Genomic DNA, 22,902 nt, shown 5'->3' with positions numbered 1-22,902 from the left:
ACCAAATCCCCCTAAAATTATGTTAGTAGTTAACATAGTTATAACCCATTGCCACTGACTCGATTTCTACTCATAGTGACCCAATACGGCAGAGTAGAACTGCCCCATTGGGTTTCCAAGGAGCTGCTGGTGAATTCAAACTCTCTGCTGACCCTTTGATTAGCAGCCTGTAACCTAAAAAGGCATTTCCCTTCTTGGATTGCTCTTTCATCTGGTTGTTTACTTGCTATACTCAAGCTCTTTCTTAATTGTCAAATAGTATAAACTTCACATTCCCTCAGAAAATATAGATATTATAGCCAATATTTATGTAATTCAATCTTCAGCGTGAGAAAAGCAAAACAAAACAACAGTAATGAAACCTAAAAACGGGACCACTAGAGACAAAAGCACATCAGGGAAAACAGTGCAGACAATACCACGTTAACCCAACATGTTGATATCGTAAGGAAAATGATGCACACACTTTTCTCTAACATAAAACTTGCAATACAGAAGTATTCTGAAAGAAGAATCTATACAACACGAGCTAACTCTTAAAACTGTGAAGACGACTGGTGTCTCGCCTCTGGTGGTGCGTGACTCCTCCTGCGGTGTGTGACATCTCGTCTATTCTCATTTTTAGGAGTACTAAATAAAACTCCGCATAAAGTAGAATTCAGACTTTCAAAATCCAGGGGTTATGTCAGGGTTCACCTGAGGCTTAGCAGGCAGGTTGTTAGAGGAGATGGGTCCACCGATAGCATCCTGAACACAAACCAGGTCTCTGTCCCACTGTCTCTCTATAAACCTCTACTAATCTGATACTGCTCTTGAGGAGCAGAGCCTCATGTCACCAATTTGAAGAGTAAGAAAGTCATTTAAAATCTTGCCGTACGATGAAAGAACAGTTCCTGGAGATTACCTGCATTCTATAGAGCACGTAGTGGGTACATATCTTGCATAAATGGTTCATTACCTTGGAGCTTTTGTAAGCTTGTTAGCTCTTCTGTAAGAAAAGGGAAACTCAGTGCCCTTAGGTTAAAAAAAAAAAAAAAAAAGTTGCCATTGAGTTGATTCTGACTCATAGCGACCCAATAGAACAGAGTAGAACTGCCCCATAGGGTTTCCGAGGAGCAGGGGGTGCATTCAAACTGCTGACTTTTTGGTTAGCAGGTGAACACTTAACCATTACTCCACTAGGGCTCCAATCAGATCCAGAAATAATGCTTTTGATTTTATACCTGCCACCTGAAAAGAGAGGGAGCAAAACTGAATTACTACTGTTATGAGACAGCACAGAATTTCTTGCCATGAGAGAAAACAGAGAATTATTTTTCCGATAAATGACTGCATAGCTTTAGACAAAAAGAGCTCTAATGACAAAAAAGGGAAGGCCAACTTCCTATGCATTGTATCACGCTGCCTTTAAAAAAAAAATGAAACCAGGACAGTACTCTTTTTACCCTCAATTGAAACATTGCAACAGTCAAATTGTTTGATGGCTATGTATGGCTTTCACAGAATGGTGGTTTTCAGCATGTTGTGAATTAAGGATTTTTTTTTTTTTCAGTTGCCATTGAGTCGATTCTCATTCGTGGTGGCAACGCTATGTGTATAGAGTAGGACTGTGCTCCATAAGGTTTTCAGTCGTTGATTTTTTTGGAATTAGATTACCAGATCCTTCATCTGAGATGCTTCTGGGTGGACACGAACTTCTAACCTTTTGGTTAGCAGCCAAGAACGTTAACTGTTTGCACCACCCAAACTCGATTCTGACTCATAGTGGCCCTATATAGAGGACAGAGTAGAACTGCCCCATAGGGTTCCAAGGCTGCGGTCTTTATGGACACAGACTGCCACATCTTTCTCCAGTGGAGCAACTGTGGGTTCGAACTGCTAACCTTTTGGTTAGCAGCTGAGTGCTTTAACCACTGCACCACCAGATCTCCTTTTTGCACCACCCAGGGACTTTGAATTAAGGATTAGAGTGTTTAAGTTCCCTAGTGCTGCCATAACAAAATACTACAAAGTTGGTGGCTTTAAAGACCAGAAATTTATTTTCTCACAGTCCAGGAGGCTAGAAGCCAAAAAATCAGGGTATAAGGGGTGTCAGTTCCTTCTGAGGGCTTTGAGAAAGGAACTGTTTCATGCCTCTCCCCTGATATAAAACTTGCAATACACATGTATTCTGAAAGAAGAACCTAATGGCTGCTGGCAATCCTTGGTGTTCCATAGCTGCTAATATATGTATCTGCCTTCATTGCCAAATGGCATCTTCCCCCATGTGTGGGTGTTTCTCTTGCCATGTCTATCCTCTTTTATAAGATGCTATTCAGAATGGATTAGGATTAGTATTCACCCTATTCTGGTGTACCTTCATTAATTTAACACATTACTTCTGCAACGAAAAACTCCATTTCTCCAAACAAGTCCACCTTCACTGGTACAGGGGTCGGGGCTTCAACGTATCTTTTTGGGGAACACAATTAAATGCATAACAGAGGGTCTGCAGCATCCCAAATACCCACCTTTCTGGCTATGCCATAACACCTGTAGTTCCTGTCATTAAAGTCGCTTTGTAGAACCTGTCATTATGTTAAAGGCCTGGGAATGTAACTCATTGTTGGGAGCCTCCCTAAGTAAAAATTAGAACTCACTGGAGGCGGTAGCCAGGACAATGAGGCACTGCACTGGGAAAATCTAAACTACCAAGGAACAGGGTTGGGGCACTAGATGTTTGGGGTGAAGATTAAGACAGTTATAAAGTGGTAGACAAGTGTGAAGATGTTGGAAGGTAGCATAATCAATTCCATTGTTTTGCCTAGAGTCAGAAATGAGAGCTATCCTAGGCATTTGAACTTTCCCAGGAATAACACTTTGATATCTGAATCACTTAAATATACACCTACTCTTCACTTATTGACAATCTCATTTTCTGACTATGCATTTATGACAATTCTCAAAAATCTACTATCTGCCTATTTTGTGCATTGGTGACACACATCTGGCAGCAACGAACACCACAGTGTGAAACAAGCAACACTGGCTGTGATGGTTAACGTTATATGTCAACTTGGCTGGGCCATGATTCTCAGTGGTTTGGCAGTTATGTAATGATGTAGTCATCCTTTATTTTGTGATCTGATGTGGTTATCATCCATTTTCACATAAGACTGATTTTCCCATAACAAACTGGTCTTTGGAGCCTAACCATGACAGTAAGTGAGGAGTGGTGTATACTATGTTCATGGAACTATTTTAAAAAAGAAGAAAGTTTTTATTTTGCATACTGAGGGTTAAGTTTCAGATTATTATTTAATTTACATCTTTTGAGCTTATATATAAGCTAGATAAACAACATGTTATTTGGGGAAATTCATTGTAAAATAATTGGCAAATCCAGTGAAAAATCAAACTGTTTAATTTGTTTAATTTGAAGTGACTAGCTAATTGACAGTTAAACTTCATGTGCTGAGAAGGAGAGGAAAGTAGTATCTCAGAGGCCATTTTGAGAACAAACAAAGACAGTAGGTAATCATAAGATAGTTTGTATGTATAGTAGCCCATCTGCAGATTGGTAGTTTTGCATATGCTGAACATATGTCTGAGATACTAGAAGTAACGATATATACATACAGCAACAACAGCTGATTTATTCCTTGCTGGGACAGCATAGATGGGGTGTTTTGGGGTTGTAATGTTGTCAAAGGTTTATTTTGCTAAGTAATGATAGGAAAACAAAACCTTGAAATCTACAATTACCATTATTTTATTTAATTAAAAAAACAGGAAGGTCATCATCTCAAAATAAAAGACAATCCTTAAATTTCAGATACCCAGCTTTATGAGAAACTTACTGTATTATTTTTCTCATTCCAGTCACATGGATCATGGAACCCCTGGCCTTTTACAGAGCAGTAGGGATGTGAAGGTTTTCGTTGGCAGTATAGGCCAGCCTAAAGGGTCAGGGTTTTAGTAACTCAGATAACCAAAATTGAGAGAGTGATGGCTTAAAAGTGGAATTCAAGGTTAAAAATCAGAAGCCAGGTTATCTTGATTACCTAAATGAACCAAGAGCCAGGGAGAAAGCATAGGGATGTCCATTTTCTGCCAAAGTAGATATTACAAAGTAGTCCATGTACTAAAAATCATGCACATGCGTCATAATACATTTCCTAAGACCTCATTTAGCATATTTGTTAATTCACTTTCTGAGCCAACATGGTGGAAACAAATCTTGTGTGTGAAGCCCTGAACTCCTGACTCAGCTGTGAAAATAATTCTCCTTGGGTGACCTTGGGCAAATAAACTCTGTTTTCATTTCCTTAAATAAAATTTAAATAGGAGATGTTCTTTTCATGCATCTTCTAGCTCTAAAGATCCCAGAAATCTTCCTCAAATATTTCATTTTGTTTATCTGTTTTTACCTTTTTTCTTAGCATACTTGATTCAAATGCTGCCTTCCCACTGATCCAGCTATAAGATCATGGCCAAATAATTCAGAATTTTAGTCTGTTTCCTCATCTAGAAAAACGAGGTTAATATTAAATAATACATGGGAAAGTGCTTATATATTATCTGGCCCATTGTAGACTACTAAAAGGTTTTACCTTTTTTTTTTCCCCCACTTCCTGTCGTTTTGTTGTATTGTGGTGGCTTCCGTGTTCCTGTAGTGCTTGAAGCTGTGCCACCAGTATAGCTGTGTCACCAGTGGTGGACAGGTTGCAGGAGAGCTTCCATATTAAGACAGAGTAGGAAGAAAGGCCTAGTGATCTATTTCTGAAAATTGGCCATTGAAAACCTTATGGATTGACAGAGCTGGAGAAAATTAAAAATCCTAATTAAAAAAAAGACCTACTTGTCTGACAGAGACTGGAGAAACCCCGAGAGTATGGCCACCGTATACTCTTTTAACTCAGTACTGAAGTCATTCCTGAGGTTCACGCTCAGCCAAAGATTCGACAGGCCTGTAAAACAAAATGAGACTGAATGGGTACACCAGCCCAGGGACAAAGATGAGAAGGCAGGAGGGTACAGGGAAGCAGGTAATGGGGAACCCAAGGTCGAGAAGGGGAGAGTATTACACGTCATGGGGTTGGCAACCAATGTCACAAAACAATTTATATGTATTAATTGTTTAATGAGAAACTAATTTGCTCTGTAAACCTTCATCTAAAGGACACACATGCGTGCACACACACACACACACACACACACACACACACAAAACCTTATGGATCATACCAGAACATTATCTGTTATGGATTGAATTTTGTCTCCTGAAAATCTATCTTGCAAATCCTAACCTCTGCCTAACCTCTGGTTATAATACCATTTGTCAATGGGTTATATTTGTTATGTTAATGAGGCAGGATTAGGGTATGTTTTAAGTCAATCTCTTTTGAGATACAAAAAAAATTAAACAAGCAAGTGAGAGAAGCAAAGATGGGAAAGACTGATGCCAAACCCTGTGGAGATCTCCAAGGAACCAGGGAACAGAAGCTGAAGAGACAAGGACCTTCACCCAGAGCTGACACAGACAGAAAGCCTTTTCCTAGAGCCATAGCCCTGAATTCAGACTTCTAGCCTCCTAAACTGTGAGAAAATAAATTTCTGTTTGTTAAAGCTATCCACTTGTGGTATTTCTGTTAAAGCAGTACTAGATAACTAAGACATTATCCAACTCACTTGCTTTGTACATATCATCAGAAGGAATCAGTTCCTGGAAGAGATCATATTTGGTGAAATAGTGGCCAGGGAGGGTGAGGGAGACCCTTGGTGAGGTGAATTGACACAGTAGTGGCAATGATGGACTGGAACATGAGGACAATCGTGAAGATGATATGGGACCAGGCAATGTTCCATTCTTATTGTACGTAAAGGTCACCATGAGTTGGAGTTGACTCGATGGCAACTATCTTCCTTATCTTCTGATCAAATAATTCAAGTATACATTTTAGATAATATTGGCCATTTGGTTTGGATTATGCATGTGGATTCTTATCTGTATTTCAGAAATTTCAAAGTCTGAAACTGTATATTCTTAGGAAAAGCTGGTATGCTTGTGATCAGCTTTATCTTCCTTTCTTTTTAGCCCCAAACACAGATTTCCCACCCACCTCACGCCTCCATATCCCTGTGAGTGCCAGTTCCTTCGATGGACTTGCCTGCTCCTCATGCATCCCTCTGCTTGGGAGCATGGAGACTCTTTAAAGGATGAGTTAAAATGTGCTGAAGCCATCTGTCTTGTGTTGGAGGAAGCGCTTAGCCATAAGTTGTAGCTACTGTTTTAACAGAATTACAAATAGTGGGAGTGGGTTTGGCTCTCGCCCAAGTAAGCAACTGGGCTCTAATTTAAGATCTCCTGCTAGGAAGAAATCTTCCCTTAGATACCATCAGGCTCTGTTCTCTGCAGGGCGTCAGTTAAGGTAACTAGAATAGAATATAGAAAGCACAAAGACAGGGAAGGTGGACCATAATTTTACCTATGCCAGAATGTATGCATGTATTTGTGGAAACCTGTTTTATCGTGTTGGAATCTGTATGTGTCTGCCTACTTCTACTAATAAAGAATCGAACTCCAGTTATCATGTTTCGCTATGGAACAACTATTAAGAGTGATGCCATTTATCAGCTGGTCTTGCTCAATTTATGCCAGACATTCAATCTTGATAACGTTTATCATTTTCTGATATTATATTATGTATATTGGTACTGATTTTTTTACTCTTTGTCTTTTCTACTGAAAGATAAGCTCCGTAAAGTCAGGGGCTTTTTTTGATTCTGTTCACAGCTATATCCCCATTTCCTAGAACTGTGCCTGGCACAAAAAAAAATAAGTAGATGCTTATTAAATATTTGTCAAATGGAGCCACTTGATGATGTATGGAGGCAACAGAAAATAGTAACATAGAACAGCGAGTGGCAAACTAAGGCCTGAAGGCCAAATCCAGCCCACCACCTATTTTTTTAAATGAAGTTGTTTTGTTTTCGTTATTTTAGTAGAAGTAACAACCTCACCTGGGAGAGTTAGATCAAACTCTCTCTCTGTGTATGTGTGTGTGTGTATATATATATATATATGATATTTTATTTAGCTGTTGTTGTTGAGACTATACACAGCAAAAAATACACCAATTCAACAGTTTGTACATATACAATTCAGTGACATTGATTACATTCTTTGAGTTTGTGCAATCATTCTTATCCTCTTTTTCTGAGTTGTTCCTCCTGCATTAACATAAACTCCCTTTAGAAATCTAATCTTTCAAGTTGCTGTTGTCAATTTGATCCCATACGTTGCTGTTAGGTGTCATTGAGTAGGTTCTGACTCATAGTGACCGTATGTACAACAGAATGAAATGTTGCTGGTCCTGTGCCATCCTCATAGTTGTCGGTATGTTTGAGCCCATGTTACAGCCACTGTGTCAGCCCATTTTGTTAAGGGTCTTTTTCTTTTTTGCTGACCATCTACTTCAGTGAGCATGATGTCCTTCTCCAAAGTACATAAGATGAAGTCTTGCTATCCTCACTTCTAAGGAGCTTTGTGGCTGTACTTTTTCCAAAACAGATTTGTTTGTTCTTCTGGAAGTCCATGGTATACTCAACATTCTTTGCTAACACTATAATTCAAGTGCATCAATTTTCCTTCAGTCTTCCATATTCATTGTCCCGCTTTCACATGCATATCCCGTATAGATAGATCTTAAAAAAGCATAATACTCAAGGCAGACTTTTTTTTTTTTACTAGTTATGCTAAACTATTGCTTGGTTTTAAGAAGACTTAAGGGAGTAAAAAGAATTTCACTGGCACACAGCCACACCCATTTATTTATGTATTATCTGTGGACGCTTTTGTACTACAACAGCAGAACTGAGTAGTTGGAACAGACACCAGGTGTTCCACAAAATATAAAATATTTGACCCTTTACAGAAAACGTTTGCTGAGCCCTGGCTTACAGATGGACCTCGGGGTCAGCCAGACCTGGGTTTCTATTCGGGCCACTTACTAGCTGTATTGGCAAGTTATTTAACCTAATACATTGGTTCCCCCATATAGAAAGTGGTAATAATGATTTCTGTCTCACCAAATGGATGTCAGGATTCACAGAAATGAAACATACAAACCACATCAGGAAATATCAGCTACTATCATGGAGCTGTGTGTGCTGGGTGTTTCATTCATCAAGTCTGCACCTTCATTGTGCAGGACACTTTGCCAAGCTCTGGACTGATGGAGGTATCTAAGTCAGACCCTTCCCGAAAGGCTTCACAGTGGGATGATTGCGTAGGACCTGGACTTTCTATTTTACTCTGGAGTCCCTGGGTAGTACAAATGGTTAATGTGCATGGCTGATAACCAAAAGGTTGGTGATGGCTCAAGTCTACCTAGAGGCGCCTCATAACAAAGGCCTGCCTGGCAATCTTCTACAGTATCAGCCAGTGAGAACCCTATGGAGCATAGTTCTGCTCTGAAACATGAGTCAGAGTCAATGCGACAGCAACTGGATTTACCTTCCTCTGACTGCATGGCCATCTAGTTGTTCCTGGTGTGTATGTGCTGATTTAAAAACATAAAGACAGTTATTAAATATATTTCTTGCTTCACTATGATGGTGGTTAGGTGCCCTCAAATCAATTCCAACTTGTAGTGACCCTGTGCACAACAGAGCGAAGCAATTCCCAGACCTGTACCATCCTCTAATCATTGCTATGTTTGAGCCCACTGTTGTAGCCACTGTATCAATCCATCTCATTGAGGATCTTCCTCTTTTTTGATGACCCTCTACTTTGCTAAGAATGATGTCCTTTTCCAGGGACTGGTCCCTCCTCATAACATGTCCAAAGCATGTGAGACAAAGTCTTGCCATGTTCGCTTCTAAGGAGCATTCTGGCTGTATTTCTTCCAAGTCAGATTTGTTCATTCTTCTAGCAGTCCACAGTATGTACAGTATTTATCAACAACACCATAATTCAAAGGCATCCTTTGTTTTTTGGTGTTGCTTATTCATTGTCCAGCTTTTGTGTGCATATGAAGCAATTGAAAATACTGTGGCTTGGATCAGGTGACATCTTTGCTTTTTAACACTTTAAAGAGGTCTTTTGCAGTAGACTTGCCCAGTGAACTATATCGTTTGATTTCTTGACTGCTGCTTCCTTGGGTGTTGATTGTGAATCGAAGTAAACTGAAATCCTTGACAACTTCAATATTTTCTCCATTTATCATGATATTTGGAAACCCTGGCGGCATAGCAATTAAGAGCTATGGCTGCTAACCAAAAGGTCGGCAGTTCAAATCCACCAGGTGCTCCTTGGAAACCCTATGGGGCAGTTCTACTCTGTCATATAGGGTCATTATGAGTTGGAAACAATTTAGCAGCAGTGGGCTTTTTTGTTGTTGTTGATATCATGATATTGCTTATTGGTCTAGTTGTAAGAGTTTTTGTTTTCTTTATGTTGCGGTGTAATCCATACTGAAGGCTGTAGTCTTTGATCTTCATCAGTGAGTGCTTTAAGTCACCTTCACTTTCAGCAAGCAAGGTTGTGTTGTTTGCATATCGCAGGTTGTCTTCCTCCAATCCTAATGTGACTCTCTTCTTCATATAGTCCAGCTTCTATGATTATTTGCTCAGTATACAGATTGAATAAGCATGGTCAAAGAATACAACCCTGATGCACACCTTTCCTGGTTTTAAACAATGCAGCACACCCTTGTACTGTTCAAATGACCCCCTCCTGTTTTTGTACATGTTTTGCACAAACACAATTAAGTGTTCTAGAATTTCCATTCTTCACAATGTTATCCATAATTTGTTATGGTCCACACAGTAGAATGCCTTTGCATAGCCAATAAAATGCAAGTAAACATCTTTCTGGTATTCTCTGCCTTCATCCAAGATCCGTCTGACATCAGCAATGATATCCTTTATTTCATGTCCTCTTCTGAATCCAGCTTGAATTTCTGGCAGCTCCCTGTCGATGTACTACTGCAACTGTTTTGGATTATCTTCAGCATAATTTTACTTGCCTGTGATATTAATGATACTGTTCAATAATTTCTGCATTCTTCTAGATCACCTTCCAGTCAGTTGGCCAGGTAGCTGTCTTCCAAACTTCTTAGCGTAGATGAGTGAGCACTTCCAGTGCTGCATACATTCGTTGAAACATCTCAACTGGTATTGCGTCAATTCCTGGAGACTCGTTTTTCTCCAGTGCCTTCAGTCCAGCTGGGACTTCTTTCTTCAGTACCATCAGTTCTTGATCATATGCAACCTCCTGAAATGGTTGAATGTTGACCAGTCCTTTTTGGTACAGTGACTTTGTGTATTCCTTCCATCTTCTTTTGATGCTTCCTGTGTCATTCAATGTTTTGCCCATAGAATCCTTCGGTACTGCAAATCGAGGCTTGAATTTTTTCTTTGATTCTTTCAGCTCAAGAAATGCTGAGTGTGTTATTCTCTTTTGGTTTTCTAACTCCAGGTCTTTGCACATTTCATTATAGTACTTTGTCTTCTTGAGTCTCCCTTTGAAATCTGTTCAGCTTTTTAACGTGATCATTTCTTCCATTTACTTTAGCTATTCTGTGTTCAAGAGCAAGTCAGAGTCTCTTCTGACATCTATTTTGGTCTTTTTTTTTTTTCCTGTCTTTTAAAAGACCTTTTATTTTCTTCATGAATGATGTCCTTAATGTCATCCCACAACTCGTCTGGTCTTCAGTCATTCATGTTCAGTGTGTCAAATCTATTCCTGAATGGTCTGTAAATTCAGGTGGGATACACTCAAAGTCATGTTTGGCTTTCATGGACTTGTTTAAATTTTCTCCAACTTCATCTTGAACTTGTATATGACCAATTGATGGTCTGTTCCACAGTCGGCCCTGGCCTTTTTCCGACTGATCACATCGAGCTTCTCCGTCATCTCTTTCCACAGATGTAGTCGATATGATTCCTGCATATTCCATCTGCTGAGGTCTATGTGTATAGTCACTGTTTATGTTGTTGAAAAATTATGATAGTAGCTATTAAAACCATGTCTTCAGAAGTCAGAACCTGATCTAATTTTTACATTTAAATTCTACTCATTTAAATTAAAAAAAGCAATGAACATATGCTAATTACTACTTACATAAATACATTTTTTTAAAAGGGGATCAAATCATTAAAGCAATAAAAATACCGTTTACCATAACTGCTGCAAACTAATTAAAGAGTTGCATGTATTTATTTATTATAAAAGTAATATATACCCATTGCCATGGAGTCGATTGTAACTCATAGAGATCATGTAGGACAGAGTAGAACTTCCTTATAGAGTTTCCAAGACTGTTATCCTTTCAGAAGCGGATTGCCACATGCTTCTTCCGTGGAGTGGCTTTTGAGTTCAAACTGCAGACTTTTTAGTTAGCAGCCAAGCACTTAACCACTGTGCCACAAGGGCTCCTTAAAGTAACACATACTTGTCAAAAATTTGAAAAATTCAAAAGATCTGTACTGTATTTTTATGCAAATAATGCACGCCTTCTAAGTTTCTTTGCCAGCTGCACCCTCTCCCTCAAAGTATTTTCGAAAGTTGCTGTAAAAAAAAAATTAGCATAGCATACTTACAAAGTTTCTGGCATGCGATAGCTGGTCAGTAATTATGTATCAAATAAGAAAATGAATGGTTGAAAGTTTCTTAATGCATCTTGCCAAATTGCACTCCATAAATCTTACACTAGTTCAATTTTATTTCCACAAATTCTATACTGATATCATCACATATTCACCAGGTTTGAGTGTTATAACTAAAAAATGTGCTATTTGGGTCATTTTATGTCCACGTTACTCTTAGGAATTTCTGTATGAGAACAGGGTAGGTATATTTCATTTTAGTAAAGGAATGGTTCTTTTATGAAAGCTGTCACTTATTCTCATAATCAAATACATATTTATTGAAGAAAATTTGTCACATTGAAACAGAGAACAATAGATGTTAAAAATCCCACTACTCTGAACATTTTATGGTAAAAATAACTGTCTGGAGTTTTCACATTTTAACAATAAACCATTTATTATATCTTTCTTGAAATAGTATTTACTATGAATATTTTCATATATCAATGAACCTTTTAAAGTTTGGTTCTCAAAGGCTGAATAATATTCCATTTCACACACACGCACAAAAAAACTATACTTTTCGAACCCTGATGGTGAAGTGGTTAAAGCAATTGACTGCTAACCAAAAGGTCAGCAGTTCGAAACCACCAGTGGCTCTGCGGGAGAAAGATGTGGCAGTCTACTTCCGTAGAGATTTACAGGCTTGGAAACTCTATGGGGTCGCTATGAGTTGGAAGCCACTCAATGGCAGTGCGTATTGTCAAACCAATATTCTAGGACTATAAACATATGAATAGTTTAGGAAATATGTATTTGTGCATCTCACTAGTTATTTAAGTTTTCAACTGGAAGTATTCCAAACACATAGAAAAGTACAGATGCTAATATAACAATACAGTGCAGTATCTATTATGCAGATTTTTACACATATCCAATAATTTCATTTATAGGATAATGTCTTGGTTATCTAGTGCTGCTTCAACAGAAATACTACAGTGGGTGGCTTTAGCAAACAGAAATTTATTCTCTTATTGTTTGGGAGGCTAGAAGTCGGAATTCAGGGTGCCAGCTCCAGGGGAAGGCTTTCTGTCTCTCTTTCGGCTCTCTGGGAGGGTCTTTGTCATTGGTCTTCCCCTGATCTTCTCAGCACAGGGACCCTGGATCCGAAGGATGCACTGCACCCCCAGCTCTTCTTTCTTGGTAGTAAGAGGTCCTCCTCTTCTCTGCTTGATTTTCTTTTATATCTTAAAAGAGATTGACTCAAGGTACAACCTAATCCTGTAGATTGAGTCCTGCCTCATTAACATAACTGCCTTAAATCCTGCCTCATTAACATCATAAACCCCCCAAAAAAACCAAACCCGTTGCAGTGGAATGGATTCCGACTTATAGCGATCCTACAGACAGAGTAGAACTGCCCAATAGAGTTTCCAGGGAGGCCCTGGTGGATTTGAACTTCAGAACTTTTGGTTAGCAGCCATAGCACTTAATCACTATGCCACCAGGGTTTCTCATTAACATCAACATCATAGAGGTTAGGATTTACAACACATAAGATAAAATCATATCAGATCACAAAATGGTGGACAATCACACAATACTGGGAATCATGGCCTAGCCAAGTTGACACACATTTTGGGGGGACACAGTTCAATACATAACAGGTAGGAACTCCTTTCACAAATAAAGTAAATAGAAAGAAATAGATGTTTACCATCTGAGAATATGTTTCTATCTTGGTATTCCCTAGTTCATGTCGAATGGATGTTAGACTTGCCAGTTTGTGCTGATATAGTTTAAGTTGCCTTAGGTCTATTGTATTTATCCAACCTTTACTTTGTTCCTTTGGGGACACTTGTTTAAAACAACTTCCCTTGACTACTGTTTTAAGAGCTGGCACAGCTGCAGACACAGCTAGTTTTTTGGCTTTAACTAGGCACTCATCCTTCGCACTTTCTTGAACACAGCTGGGTGCGTTCTTGTTTCGTGGTTGGTAGCATCGTTAGACAGTTACTCATCTGAATATATATTGATGAGTACAAACCGGGTGGAATCATTATGAATTATCAGATGTAATTTTTTAACCATCTTGTGCTATTTTGGGGGTTATACATTGCTTTCTTTAACTGCCGCTAATGTCAACAATGGAGGAAGTATAAATCATAGTAGTAGAACTAGGGCTTCGAACCAGTTCATTGCAGTTCAAACCCTTGCTGTGAATTTGAATTTCCACCCCAGCTATACTGAATCAGAATCTACATTTTAATAAGATCCCCAGGTGATTCTTATGTATAATAAACTTTGAGAACCACTGCTCTACTAGTTGTTCTCACAACTGGTCCCTAACCAGAAGCATTAGCATTGCCTGGGAACATGTTAGATATATACATTCTCCGCAGGGATTCAAAATGGAATGAACTGGGTTCAAAGCCCTGGGTAGCACGAACTGTGGTTCTCAATATGAAAATGGTTGGCTTATTTGTAGGATCCACCACTTCGTGGGGACTACATTTTTGATCTACAAGTTAGATCCTCTAATTTAAGTCTGCGTTCTCATACTAATTTTGTCTATTGTGCTGACTACTTGAACTTTTGTGTAAAATGGTTTATAAAGAAATGAAGATTACATAGAAAATTCCCCACCCCTCAAAGTTATATCATCTCCTCTTCCTTTCAGAGACAATTCATTCCAAAGAACTCAAGGAAATAATAAGCAGAGTTAATATAATTTCCTGTTTTATTTGATAGAATTTCTAAACTTGCCACGCATTAGACTAGTTGATGAAATTATTTTATTGGGTGTTCTCTTTCCTATTGCTTATAACCTTTTGATTTAGTTTCTTGTTTACTTCAACTGACTCTTTGGACTTTATATCATAATTATTTGGGCTATGCGTGCATTGCTCAGCTTAATCTGCAATGGTAGTAACATCAAAGGCAAAGGGACAGATAGAGGAGTTTCAGGAGGACATTAGCAACTACAGTGAAACCTGCGAGAGCCAGAACTCAGTGGGACTGCCTTGTTTTTCTGGGTCTCACAAGTTTTCCACCTTTGACGGTGCAATCTTACTACTTTTCTATCGCTTGTTTTAGTGGAAAATATTTGAGTTTTCCTTCTCTGACAGGTTTCTGCTTTACACATGTTCTGGCTTTTGCAGGTTTTACTGCACTTGTCAATATTGCCATATATCTCCTTGGAGGGTTAAGCGTGGGGGTGTGAAGCTGAAGTTGCTACTTTCCTATCTTGAAGTATCAAGTTTCAAATTCTATGCTGTGCATATATATATATATATATATATACACACACTAGATCTAAGCATGTGTGTGTGTGTGGAGATCTATAGCTCATAATGTATTTGATTTTGTTCTATCACATTCTTCAGCTGGGTGGAAGAACAAGGCAATGACAAACACCCTTCGTCACTCACTTCCTTCTTACTTTTCCTGTATAAGAGAGTCACATGTTCTCCTGAGCAAGGGGGCTGTAGGATGGGGATTTCCTTCTTTGATTGGACTTTCTAGGATCTGGAGGACAATGGTTGCATAGCAATATCTCATTTTAGAGAAGTTGAGGGTGAGAGAGTAATTCACCTGGGGCCCACAACTAGTAGAGTATAATGCCAAGATCAACTACTGCTCTCCTGATCCTTACATTTAATACTTAATTTCAGTGCTGTCTTTAATACATTATTTTTTTTTACTTTAGGGAGATGTCTTTCACAAAGGCAAGAGCTCCAGAGCAATACTTTTGGTAATTCCATACTAGCAGAATTGCATACTGATGACACTGAAGAGTTTGATTTTTCTTTTGCTTCCCAGGATTCATACCTGCATGTAGCCTTGGCGTGGCTCAGGTGGGCAGGATGAACTTTGGAAAGGACGTCAGTACCCTGAAGTATTTCACCATCTGTGGCTTACAAGAGGGCTATGAACCATTTGCAGTGAATACAAACAGGGACATTACCATGTGGCTAAGCAAGAGGCTTCCTCAATTTCTTCAAGTTCCATCAAACCATGAACATATTGAGGTTTGCTTTTTCTTTAAAAATCAGACTGTTGCCAAAAACCAGAAGTGGGATGTCTTTATATATGGGAGTTCTACCTGTACCATTTATTGTAACTTATTTAAAATGGATATTCTCCTGTGTTCTGTAGATGTGGGGTTAAGCATAAGATCAGCCTCTGGTGCTAGGTACTTTATGAGTAGCTGATTATACTGATTAAGAATAATGAATATCCTTTTTATATAGTTATTGTCAGGCCTAACCTGACTGTGTATAATTGTAATATGCATTTCCCAAACCATCTTTTGAGTTAGAAGCCAAACTATGAATACATCTCTGATCTCTAGGTTTGATCATCTTTTTTACAAAGCGATGTCATCTGTGGGCCATGTTTGGGATTCTGAAAGCGTGTTATGCGTTAGTCATCTCTAGAATCTAGAAAGAGACAATGGTAATTAGAATTTAAACTGTTGCTTCTTCGTTTGGTAGGTGACCAGAATAGATGGCACCATAGATAGCTCCCCATGTTTGAAGGTGACTCAGAAGTCTTTCGGGTCACAGAACAGCAGCACTGACATCATGTTTTATCGTCTGAGCATGCCAATCGAGTGTGCAGAGGTCTTCTCCAAGACTGCTGCAGGAGGGCTCCCCGGGGCCAGCCTCTTTGGGCCCAAGAATGACCTGGAGGATTATGATGCAGATTCCGACTTTGAGGTTCTGATGAAGACAGCTCATGGCCATCTGGTACCAGATCGGGTTGACAAAGAAGCTACAAAATCAGAGTTTAATAACCACAAAGATTATGCTCAAGAAAAACCCTCTCGTCTGAAACAAAGGTCATTAATATAATGTAGTATGATCTTGAATGTGTAGCTATTATGTTGGGAGAGTTACAGTAGAAAGTCAGGGATTTCCCAATGTTGATTTGTTCTTCCTCTTCTCCCTCCTGTTTGTGTTTGTGTGTGTAAAGTAGTCTATAGGGATAAATGTGGAACCCCTTGGTCACCTAATTTGTTCGCACTGATATAATCATATTTACGTTCTTGGTTGACAATGATAAATCTCTATAAATGATATTTTTTGTGGACAAGAAGACAGTTTAGAATATTTTCTTGTATTAAACCAGGGTTTCTCAGCCTTAGCATTATTAACACTTTGGACTAGATGATTTTGTTACAGGGGCTATCCTGTGCATTGTAGGATGTTTGGAAGCATCCCTGGCTTCTACTCACTAGATACCAATAGCACCCTCCCCTAGTAACAACTGAAATTGTCTTCAGACATTGCCAAATATCCCCAGTTGAGAGCCACTTTACAGAATTGATTATCTGCTCATGTTTGAAGCAAGCAGAGCATTTTAACATTGCTTATTCCTAGTCCGCTAATAATTTCAGATTTTTGCTTAGAAGAACAAAACCAGATTACAGTACAAGCCATTCTGCAAGACTTACTGAAGATGTCCTTGCGGACGATCGGGATGACTACGATTACTTGATGCAAACGTCTACGGTATGAGGTTGCAGCATTTATCATTTAGTTTTGTTTTTCAATTATTATGCTTTACATTGTGAATAGCTCACTTGGCTTCATCATATTTAGAAAGTTTATTTTAAAATAGTTTTTAGCTTACATTTTTTAGATATATTTTTAGGGCTGGAAAGTTGAATATATGCACACCCACACACATACTATATACAGAGATGTCAGTAAGAGAACAACTTTAGGATACATGTCCTTAACAGTAACTGTAATCTTGATTTTGCTGTCATATTTCTTGGCAAAATTTTAATTTTCCACATGACTTTTCCAAGTACATGTAGTTTCCTTCCTGATAGTGATATGTCTAAAAGAAGACCACTTACCATAGTTTATTAGAGAAGAAGTTTTGCTGTCTGCCATTAAAGTTTTTTTCATAACTACTTCTCTGAAAATGTCAAATGGAAAAAATATGTCTGTGTCCCTTGTAGAATGCTCCGTGTTTGAGTTTGACTTTCACATCTTATAACTGTACTATTTCAAAATGATTTTAAGGTGTCAAAATGTTGTATGTCAGAGATAGGAAAGGCAGACCATATTCAAGGAGGTGGGTGACAGGTATGAAAACTCCTAACACAGATTAGTTTTCTTGTGCAAGCCTGAAGATTTTGAGGCTTATCAGCACAATGTGATGATAATTTTATTACATAAATATATTAGATGTGTATGTGTGTATACACATATATATGCATGTACATATACATACAATCACACACATGCTTACATACATGCACACGCACTTGGAAATGTGAAAAGCCTCAAATCATTTAGCGTTGTTCCTCAGATAGATGTCTTTCTCTCTTTCCCATTATTTCTGATTTAATTCAAGTCCTCTGTTAAAAGATTGTTCTCCTTTGCAGTGTCAGCCCTTGCTGCCTATAACCTTTTAATTAGACCAAATGATTTTAATAAGATATGCTTTCACAGGTAATTCAAAGAGTCTGACAACTGTTAACATTACAAATCAAAGTTGTTTTGTTGTATTTTTCCTTGCCAACACTTTGGTCTGGCTCTTTTGACAGTACTATTACTCTGTGAGAATCTTCCCTGGACAAGAGCCTGCTAACGTCTGGGTGGGCTGGATTACATCGGATTTCCATCAATACGATACAGGCTTTGACTTGGACAGGGTTCGTACAGTGACAGTCACTCTAGGAGATGAAAAAGGAAAAGTGCATGAAAGGTTGGTTTTCCTCAATTTTTACATGAATGAAATCTGATAAAAATGTTGGTAAATCTAGATAATTTTTTCCCTTGGATTTCTTGCCTAGGATAATAGTTCTATTTATAGGATAAATAAAATCCAACCATTAATGTCAGTGTCCTTTCCGTTACTCATACAAACCAGTAAAGAAGCTGAATAGATTAGAAGTCAAAACCAATGTCAAGTAAGAGCAGTGTATCCTTTTTGGGTAGTAACTATTGTACCTGACTAACAACTTGGGTTACCAACACTTAGCCTTTGTTTTATGAATTAGAGATGGGCGATAAGAGGCATTTACTGTATGGTCTGATATGTATCCTGGGAACTGGTTATGTGGTTGGGAAGAAACCAGTGGAGACAATGTGGGCTAATAGTTTAGATCAGGTGGACGCATTTGCACTCAGACTGAGGAGCAGTGGATTCTTTCCTCAGCTTTGCCTTTGACTCGCTGTGTGGCTTTGGGTAAGTCAGTTAAACTTTCTGTGCCATCCTTTTTCATTTGTAAGACAAACCAAACTCAAACTAAACCTTCAAAAAAGTGCAGAAGGCTATCTTCCTTGCAGAATGAGTCAAGAGAAGATCTTAGCGTTCCCATCCACTTTTTGTGCCCACGCATCCTCCCTGAACTGCTGTGACAGGTCTTACAGAATGAGCCTGCCGTGATGTTGCTTTCCCTCTATACCTACACCCTCGTTTTTGGTGGTGAGGACACTCACTGTCCTGCCTTCAGGTTGTAATACTTGAAACATCATGGGGCTCGAGCTTGAAACCGTGGCCCTAGCAAAAATCCTGAGTGAAGAGTGCTTTCTTTCAGAATGGGACCGAGAACAACCAGTCTCTAGGAAATTTCTTGGGGGATGCATTTGATTTTCAGAGATGGTGACAGTATAAGAAAATGACTCAATGGAGCGGTAGGGTAACAGATAGATGATTTGCTGTAGTAAGTCAAGGGTAGAGAGGGACTGTTGAATCTTATGTAAGTTGTACAAAGAAGCACAGCTAGCTTTTGACTATTCAGAAACCAGTTTTATCCCAAACTTTTGTTCTTTAACACCTGTTTGCCTGTATTTGGCCTTTTTATTTGCTTATTTGTTACTCTCATTAGTACTTCACTGTATACCCACCACAGAGAAAAGGAATGGAAGGGAAGATGAAATCACCTAACTGTTATAATCTCTGGTGACAGTTTTGGTGAGGGTTAAAATCAGGTGCAGTTTTGTTAATACCACTGCTTTTGGTGGTACGAATGCATTGTGCTCAACTACCAACCTAAAGGTTTGTGGTTTGAACCCACCCAGTGATGCCAGACAAGGAGGGCCTGGCGATCTGCTTCTGTAAAGATCACAGCCAAGAAAACCCTATGGAGCACTTCTACTCTGTACCACATGGGATTGCCATGAGTTGGGATCTACTCAACAACAATGGGCTTGGCCCCTCATAACAGATCACTGGGGATTTCCATAAAGGGGCCTTAATTTTAGCCCAATTTTTAATATATTGAATGTCTGATGTAGAACTTGTCTAAATAGTTTGATAAGCATTTGGAAACTAATGCTTCTCATCTCAGAGCAAGTGTAAAAACCATGAGAATGAAAATCACAGATTTTGATGATTATCTAATAGTTAAACTTTTTTGAACCTCAGAAGAAGGTCTAGTTTGGTTTGAGCTTTTTTGAGGAAAGGTACAGGTCAGTTTTTACTTGGTTCAAACTTGTTGACCTGTCTCCATTAGGTGTGAAATTAGAGACGTGTAAGACCTGATTCAGAATTTCTGCTGATGTCAATGGAGTTTTGCTCAGAGTCACAGAATTGGGCCCATTGTGCACCTGCGTCATTACAGCATGAGCTTGTTGCTTGCGCAGCATAATTTAGGTTTAGTTTGCAAAATACGTATGCTTTCTAGTATATCTGTGGTTGTATAAAGGTAAAAGCATTTTTTTTTAATTCAGCATCAAACGCAGCAACTGCTATATGGTGTGTGCGGGTGAAAGTATGAGCCCTGGGCAAGGACGCAACAATAATGGATTGGAGATTGGCTGTGTGGTGGATGCTGCCAGTGGGTTGCTCACGTTCACTGCTAATGGCAAGGAATTGAGCACATATTACCAGGTAACGTGTCCATTGATGCCATCCTGCTTCTAGGGAGAAAAAAAAGAATTCTGATTATAGGGAAACACGTTTTGTAAGATCCAAAAGTAAATTAGAAGTGAGTTAAAATTTAGAAGAAAATCAAAAATAAATAACTTTATTATATATTCATATTTCTGTTTGAAAAATAACAGTGTTTTGTCACTATGAGTCGGAATTGACCCAACAGCAACGGGTTTGGTTTGGTTTTTGGTTGAATCCTTCAGAGTCAACAGAGGGTGTATTCTTTCAAAAATGTTCTATAGTAGTGAAATAATTTTTGAATCATTCAAAGAGGATTTCTATATGAGAGAAAGAAAACGTCTCTGGTCACCTTCTGTGATTTGTCCCTTAGTTGTTACAAAGAAAACATATTTTTTTTGCTTTGCTGACTTTACTGATATTAAATTCATTTGCTTCAAAAGGTGGAGCCAAGTACAAAACTATTCCCTGCAGTTTTTGCGCAAGCTACAAGTCCCAATGTTTTCCAATTTGAGTTGGGAAGAATAAAGGTAAGAAAGACTCCTTCCTAGTATTTTATTTGGATTATTTTCTATTACAGCATAGCATTTACTTCTTCATAATTGAATTCAAATTTTTGAGTACTTTCATGAATCAAAAAAAAATTCTTTAAAAAATAAAGGTAGCCTTGTTTGAAAATTCTATAATCTTCTCAGGTCATTTGGGTAACATACTTAATTAGAAAGGATTTCCCTTTGAACATGATAAGTATGTTATTCAATAAAATTTGGCTTATACAGAACAAAAAATGCCAAATTATATATAGCTCAGTAATCATTGAACTCATAGTCGAGTCAGTGAATGGGATATGAAATTGTGCTACATTATGGTAGTGGCATGTATTAAATACTCTAGGAACAAAAATAAAAGAACAATTAAACTGCATGAGGTGGGTCAGAGAAGGCTAACAGAAAAGGTGACATTTAGGATGGTTCCAAACTGTTGAATAGGAACTCTTGGATACGTTAACTGGGAAAAGGCGTTCTAGACAGAAAGACAAAGCAAAAATACATAAGAGTGAAATATCTGAAGGTTAAGTAATTCAATTTGACCATAACAAAGGATGTCTTCTAGGATGTGGCTGGAGATTGCTATGGATAAAAGGTAAGCCAGGTCCAAGTTGTAAAGGTCTTGTATACCCTGCTAAGAAGTTGACACCTGTTATGTTGACAGTGACAATCCTCTGAAAAATTTTTTTTAATTTATTTTTTGTTACTGTTGTTGAGAATATACACAGCAGAACATATACCAATGTAACAACTCAGTGACATTGGTTACATTCTTCAAGCAGTGTAACCATTCTCACCTTCCTTTTCCAAAATGTTTCTCCACCATTAACATAAACTCACTGCCCGTAAGTTTCCTATCTAACCTTTCAAATTGCTGCTATCAATTTGATCCCATATAGATAGTTCTTACAAGAGCACAATGCTCAAGGCAGACATTCTTTACTACTATTTTTTTGGTTTACAAAAGACAGCAGTGAATTTTCTGGTTTATGGTTTAAAGATTATTATCTCAGTGTAATAATTTCGAGGAATTCTCTGGAAATTTGAAGAAGCAGATTAAGTGCAATGAAGCATCTTTTGGAAAGATTTCTTGGTAGTAATGTGGAGCTGGACAAGAAGAAGATCAGGCAGCAACAATTAGATACCACTGATGCAGTCTGTGTGGAGGATGACGACAAGAGCCATGAAAGTAGTAGTGGAGAGAAAGCGATAAACGTGGAAATGCTTTAGCGGAGAAATTAATAGGATTTGACAATAATTTGGAGTAATAGGTATTCTGGTATTCAAGGAGAATGAAGACTCAAGGATTGATTTAAATGTTCTAGTTTGGACAACTGGGAAGTGGCAATACAACAACAGGAAGATCTTGCTGAAATTCAGGAAAAGAGATTGAATGTAATTTTGAAATTGTAAAAATTGAAGTGCCAGCCATACATCATGGTGGATATTATAGGCAGTTTCACTATGCTGGTTTGATGACCTTGCACATGTTATTCCACTATGTGACCTTCGGTATCTACCCTTGTCAAATGATGTTCTCAATATCTGTTTTTTTATAGAGATTAGGAATACTATAGTGTATCTTGAACAATGCTCTGTACATAATATCGGCTCAGTAAGTTTATATATAATATATACCTAAAGTACATATACATATATAACGCATACACATGTAGATAAGTCTATATAATTGTGCTAAGAAAGAAGGTGAGCGGCATCTGGGGTCTTAAATGCTAGCAAGTGGCCGTCTAAGATGCATCAATTCGTCTCAGCCCACCTGGAGCAAAGGAGAATGAAGAACACCAAAGACACAAGGTAAATATGAGCCCAAGAGACAGAAAGGGCCACATAAAGCAGAGACTACATCAGCCTGAGACCAGAAGAACTAGATGGTGCCCGGCTACCATCGATGACTTCCCTGACA

General features: G+C 38.4%; 1 protein-coding gene across 6 annotated transcripts in view; it reads left to right on the top strand.

Moving 5' to 3' along the window:
- Positions 1-22,902, top strand: part of RYR2 (ryanodine receptor 2) — a 750,192-nt gene that overhangs the window by 490,960 nt on the left and 236,330 nt on the right. For all 6 annotated transcript variants that reach the window (XM_049868553.1, XM_049868552.1, XM_049868551.1 and 3 more), the window contains 6 exons: positions 15,397-15,605; positions 16,071-16,417; positions 16,976-17,090; positions 18,140-18,300; positions 20,271-20,430; positions 20,874-20,960. In XM_049868553.1, coding sequence (XP_049724510.1) covers positions 15,397-15,605; positions 16,071-16,417; positions 16,976-17,090; positions 18,140-18,300; positions 20,271-20,430; positions 20,874-20,960 — 1,079 coding nt within the window. The remainder of the gene's footprint in view (positions 1-15,396; positions 15,606-16,070; positions 16,418-16,975; positions 17,091-18,139; positions 18,301-20,270; positions 20,431-20,873; positions 20,961-22,902) is intronic.

The sequence above is a fragment of the Elephas maximus genome, chromosome 24, assembly GCF_024166365.1.
Source record: "Elephas maximus indicus isolate mEleMax1 chromosome 24, mEleMax1 primary haplotype, whole genome shotgun sequence".
Classification (NCBI taxonomy): Eukaryota; Metazoa; Chordata; class Mammalia; order Proboscidea; family Elephantidae; genus Elephas; species Elephas maximus.
The sequence above is the reverse complement of the archived record's forward strand: the minus strand, read 5'-3'. Positions and strand labels throughout refer to the sequence as shown.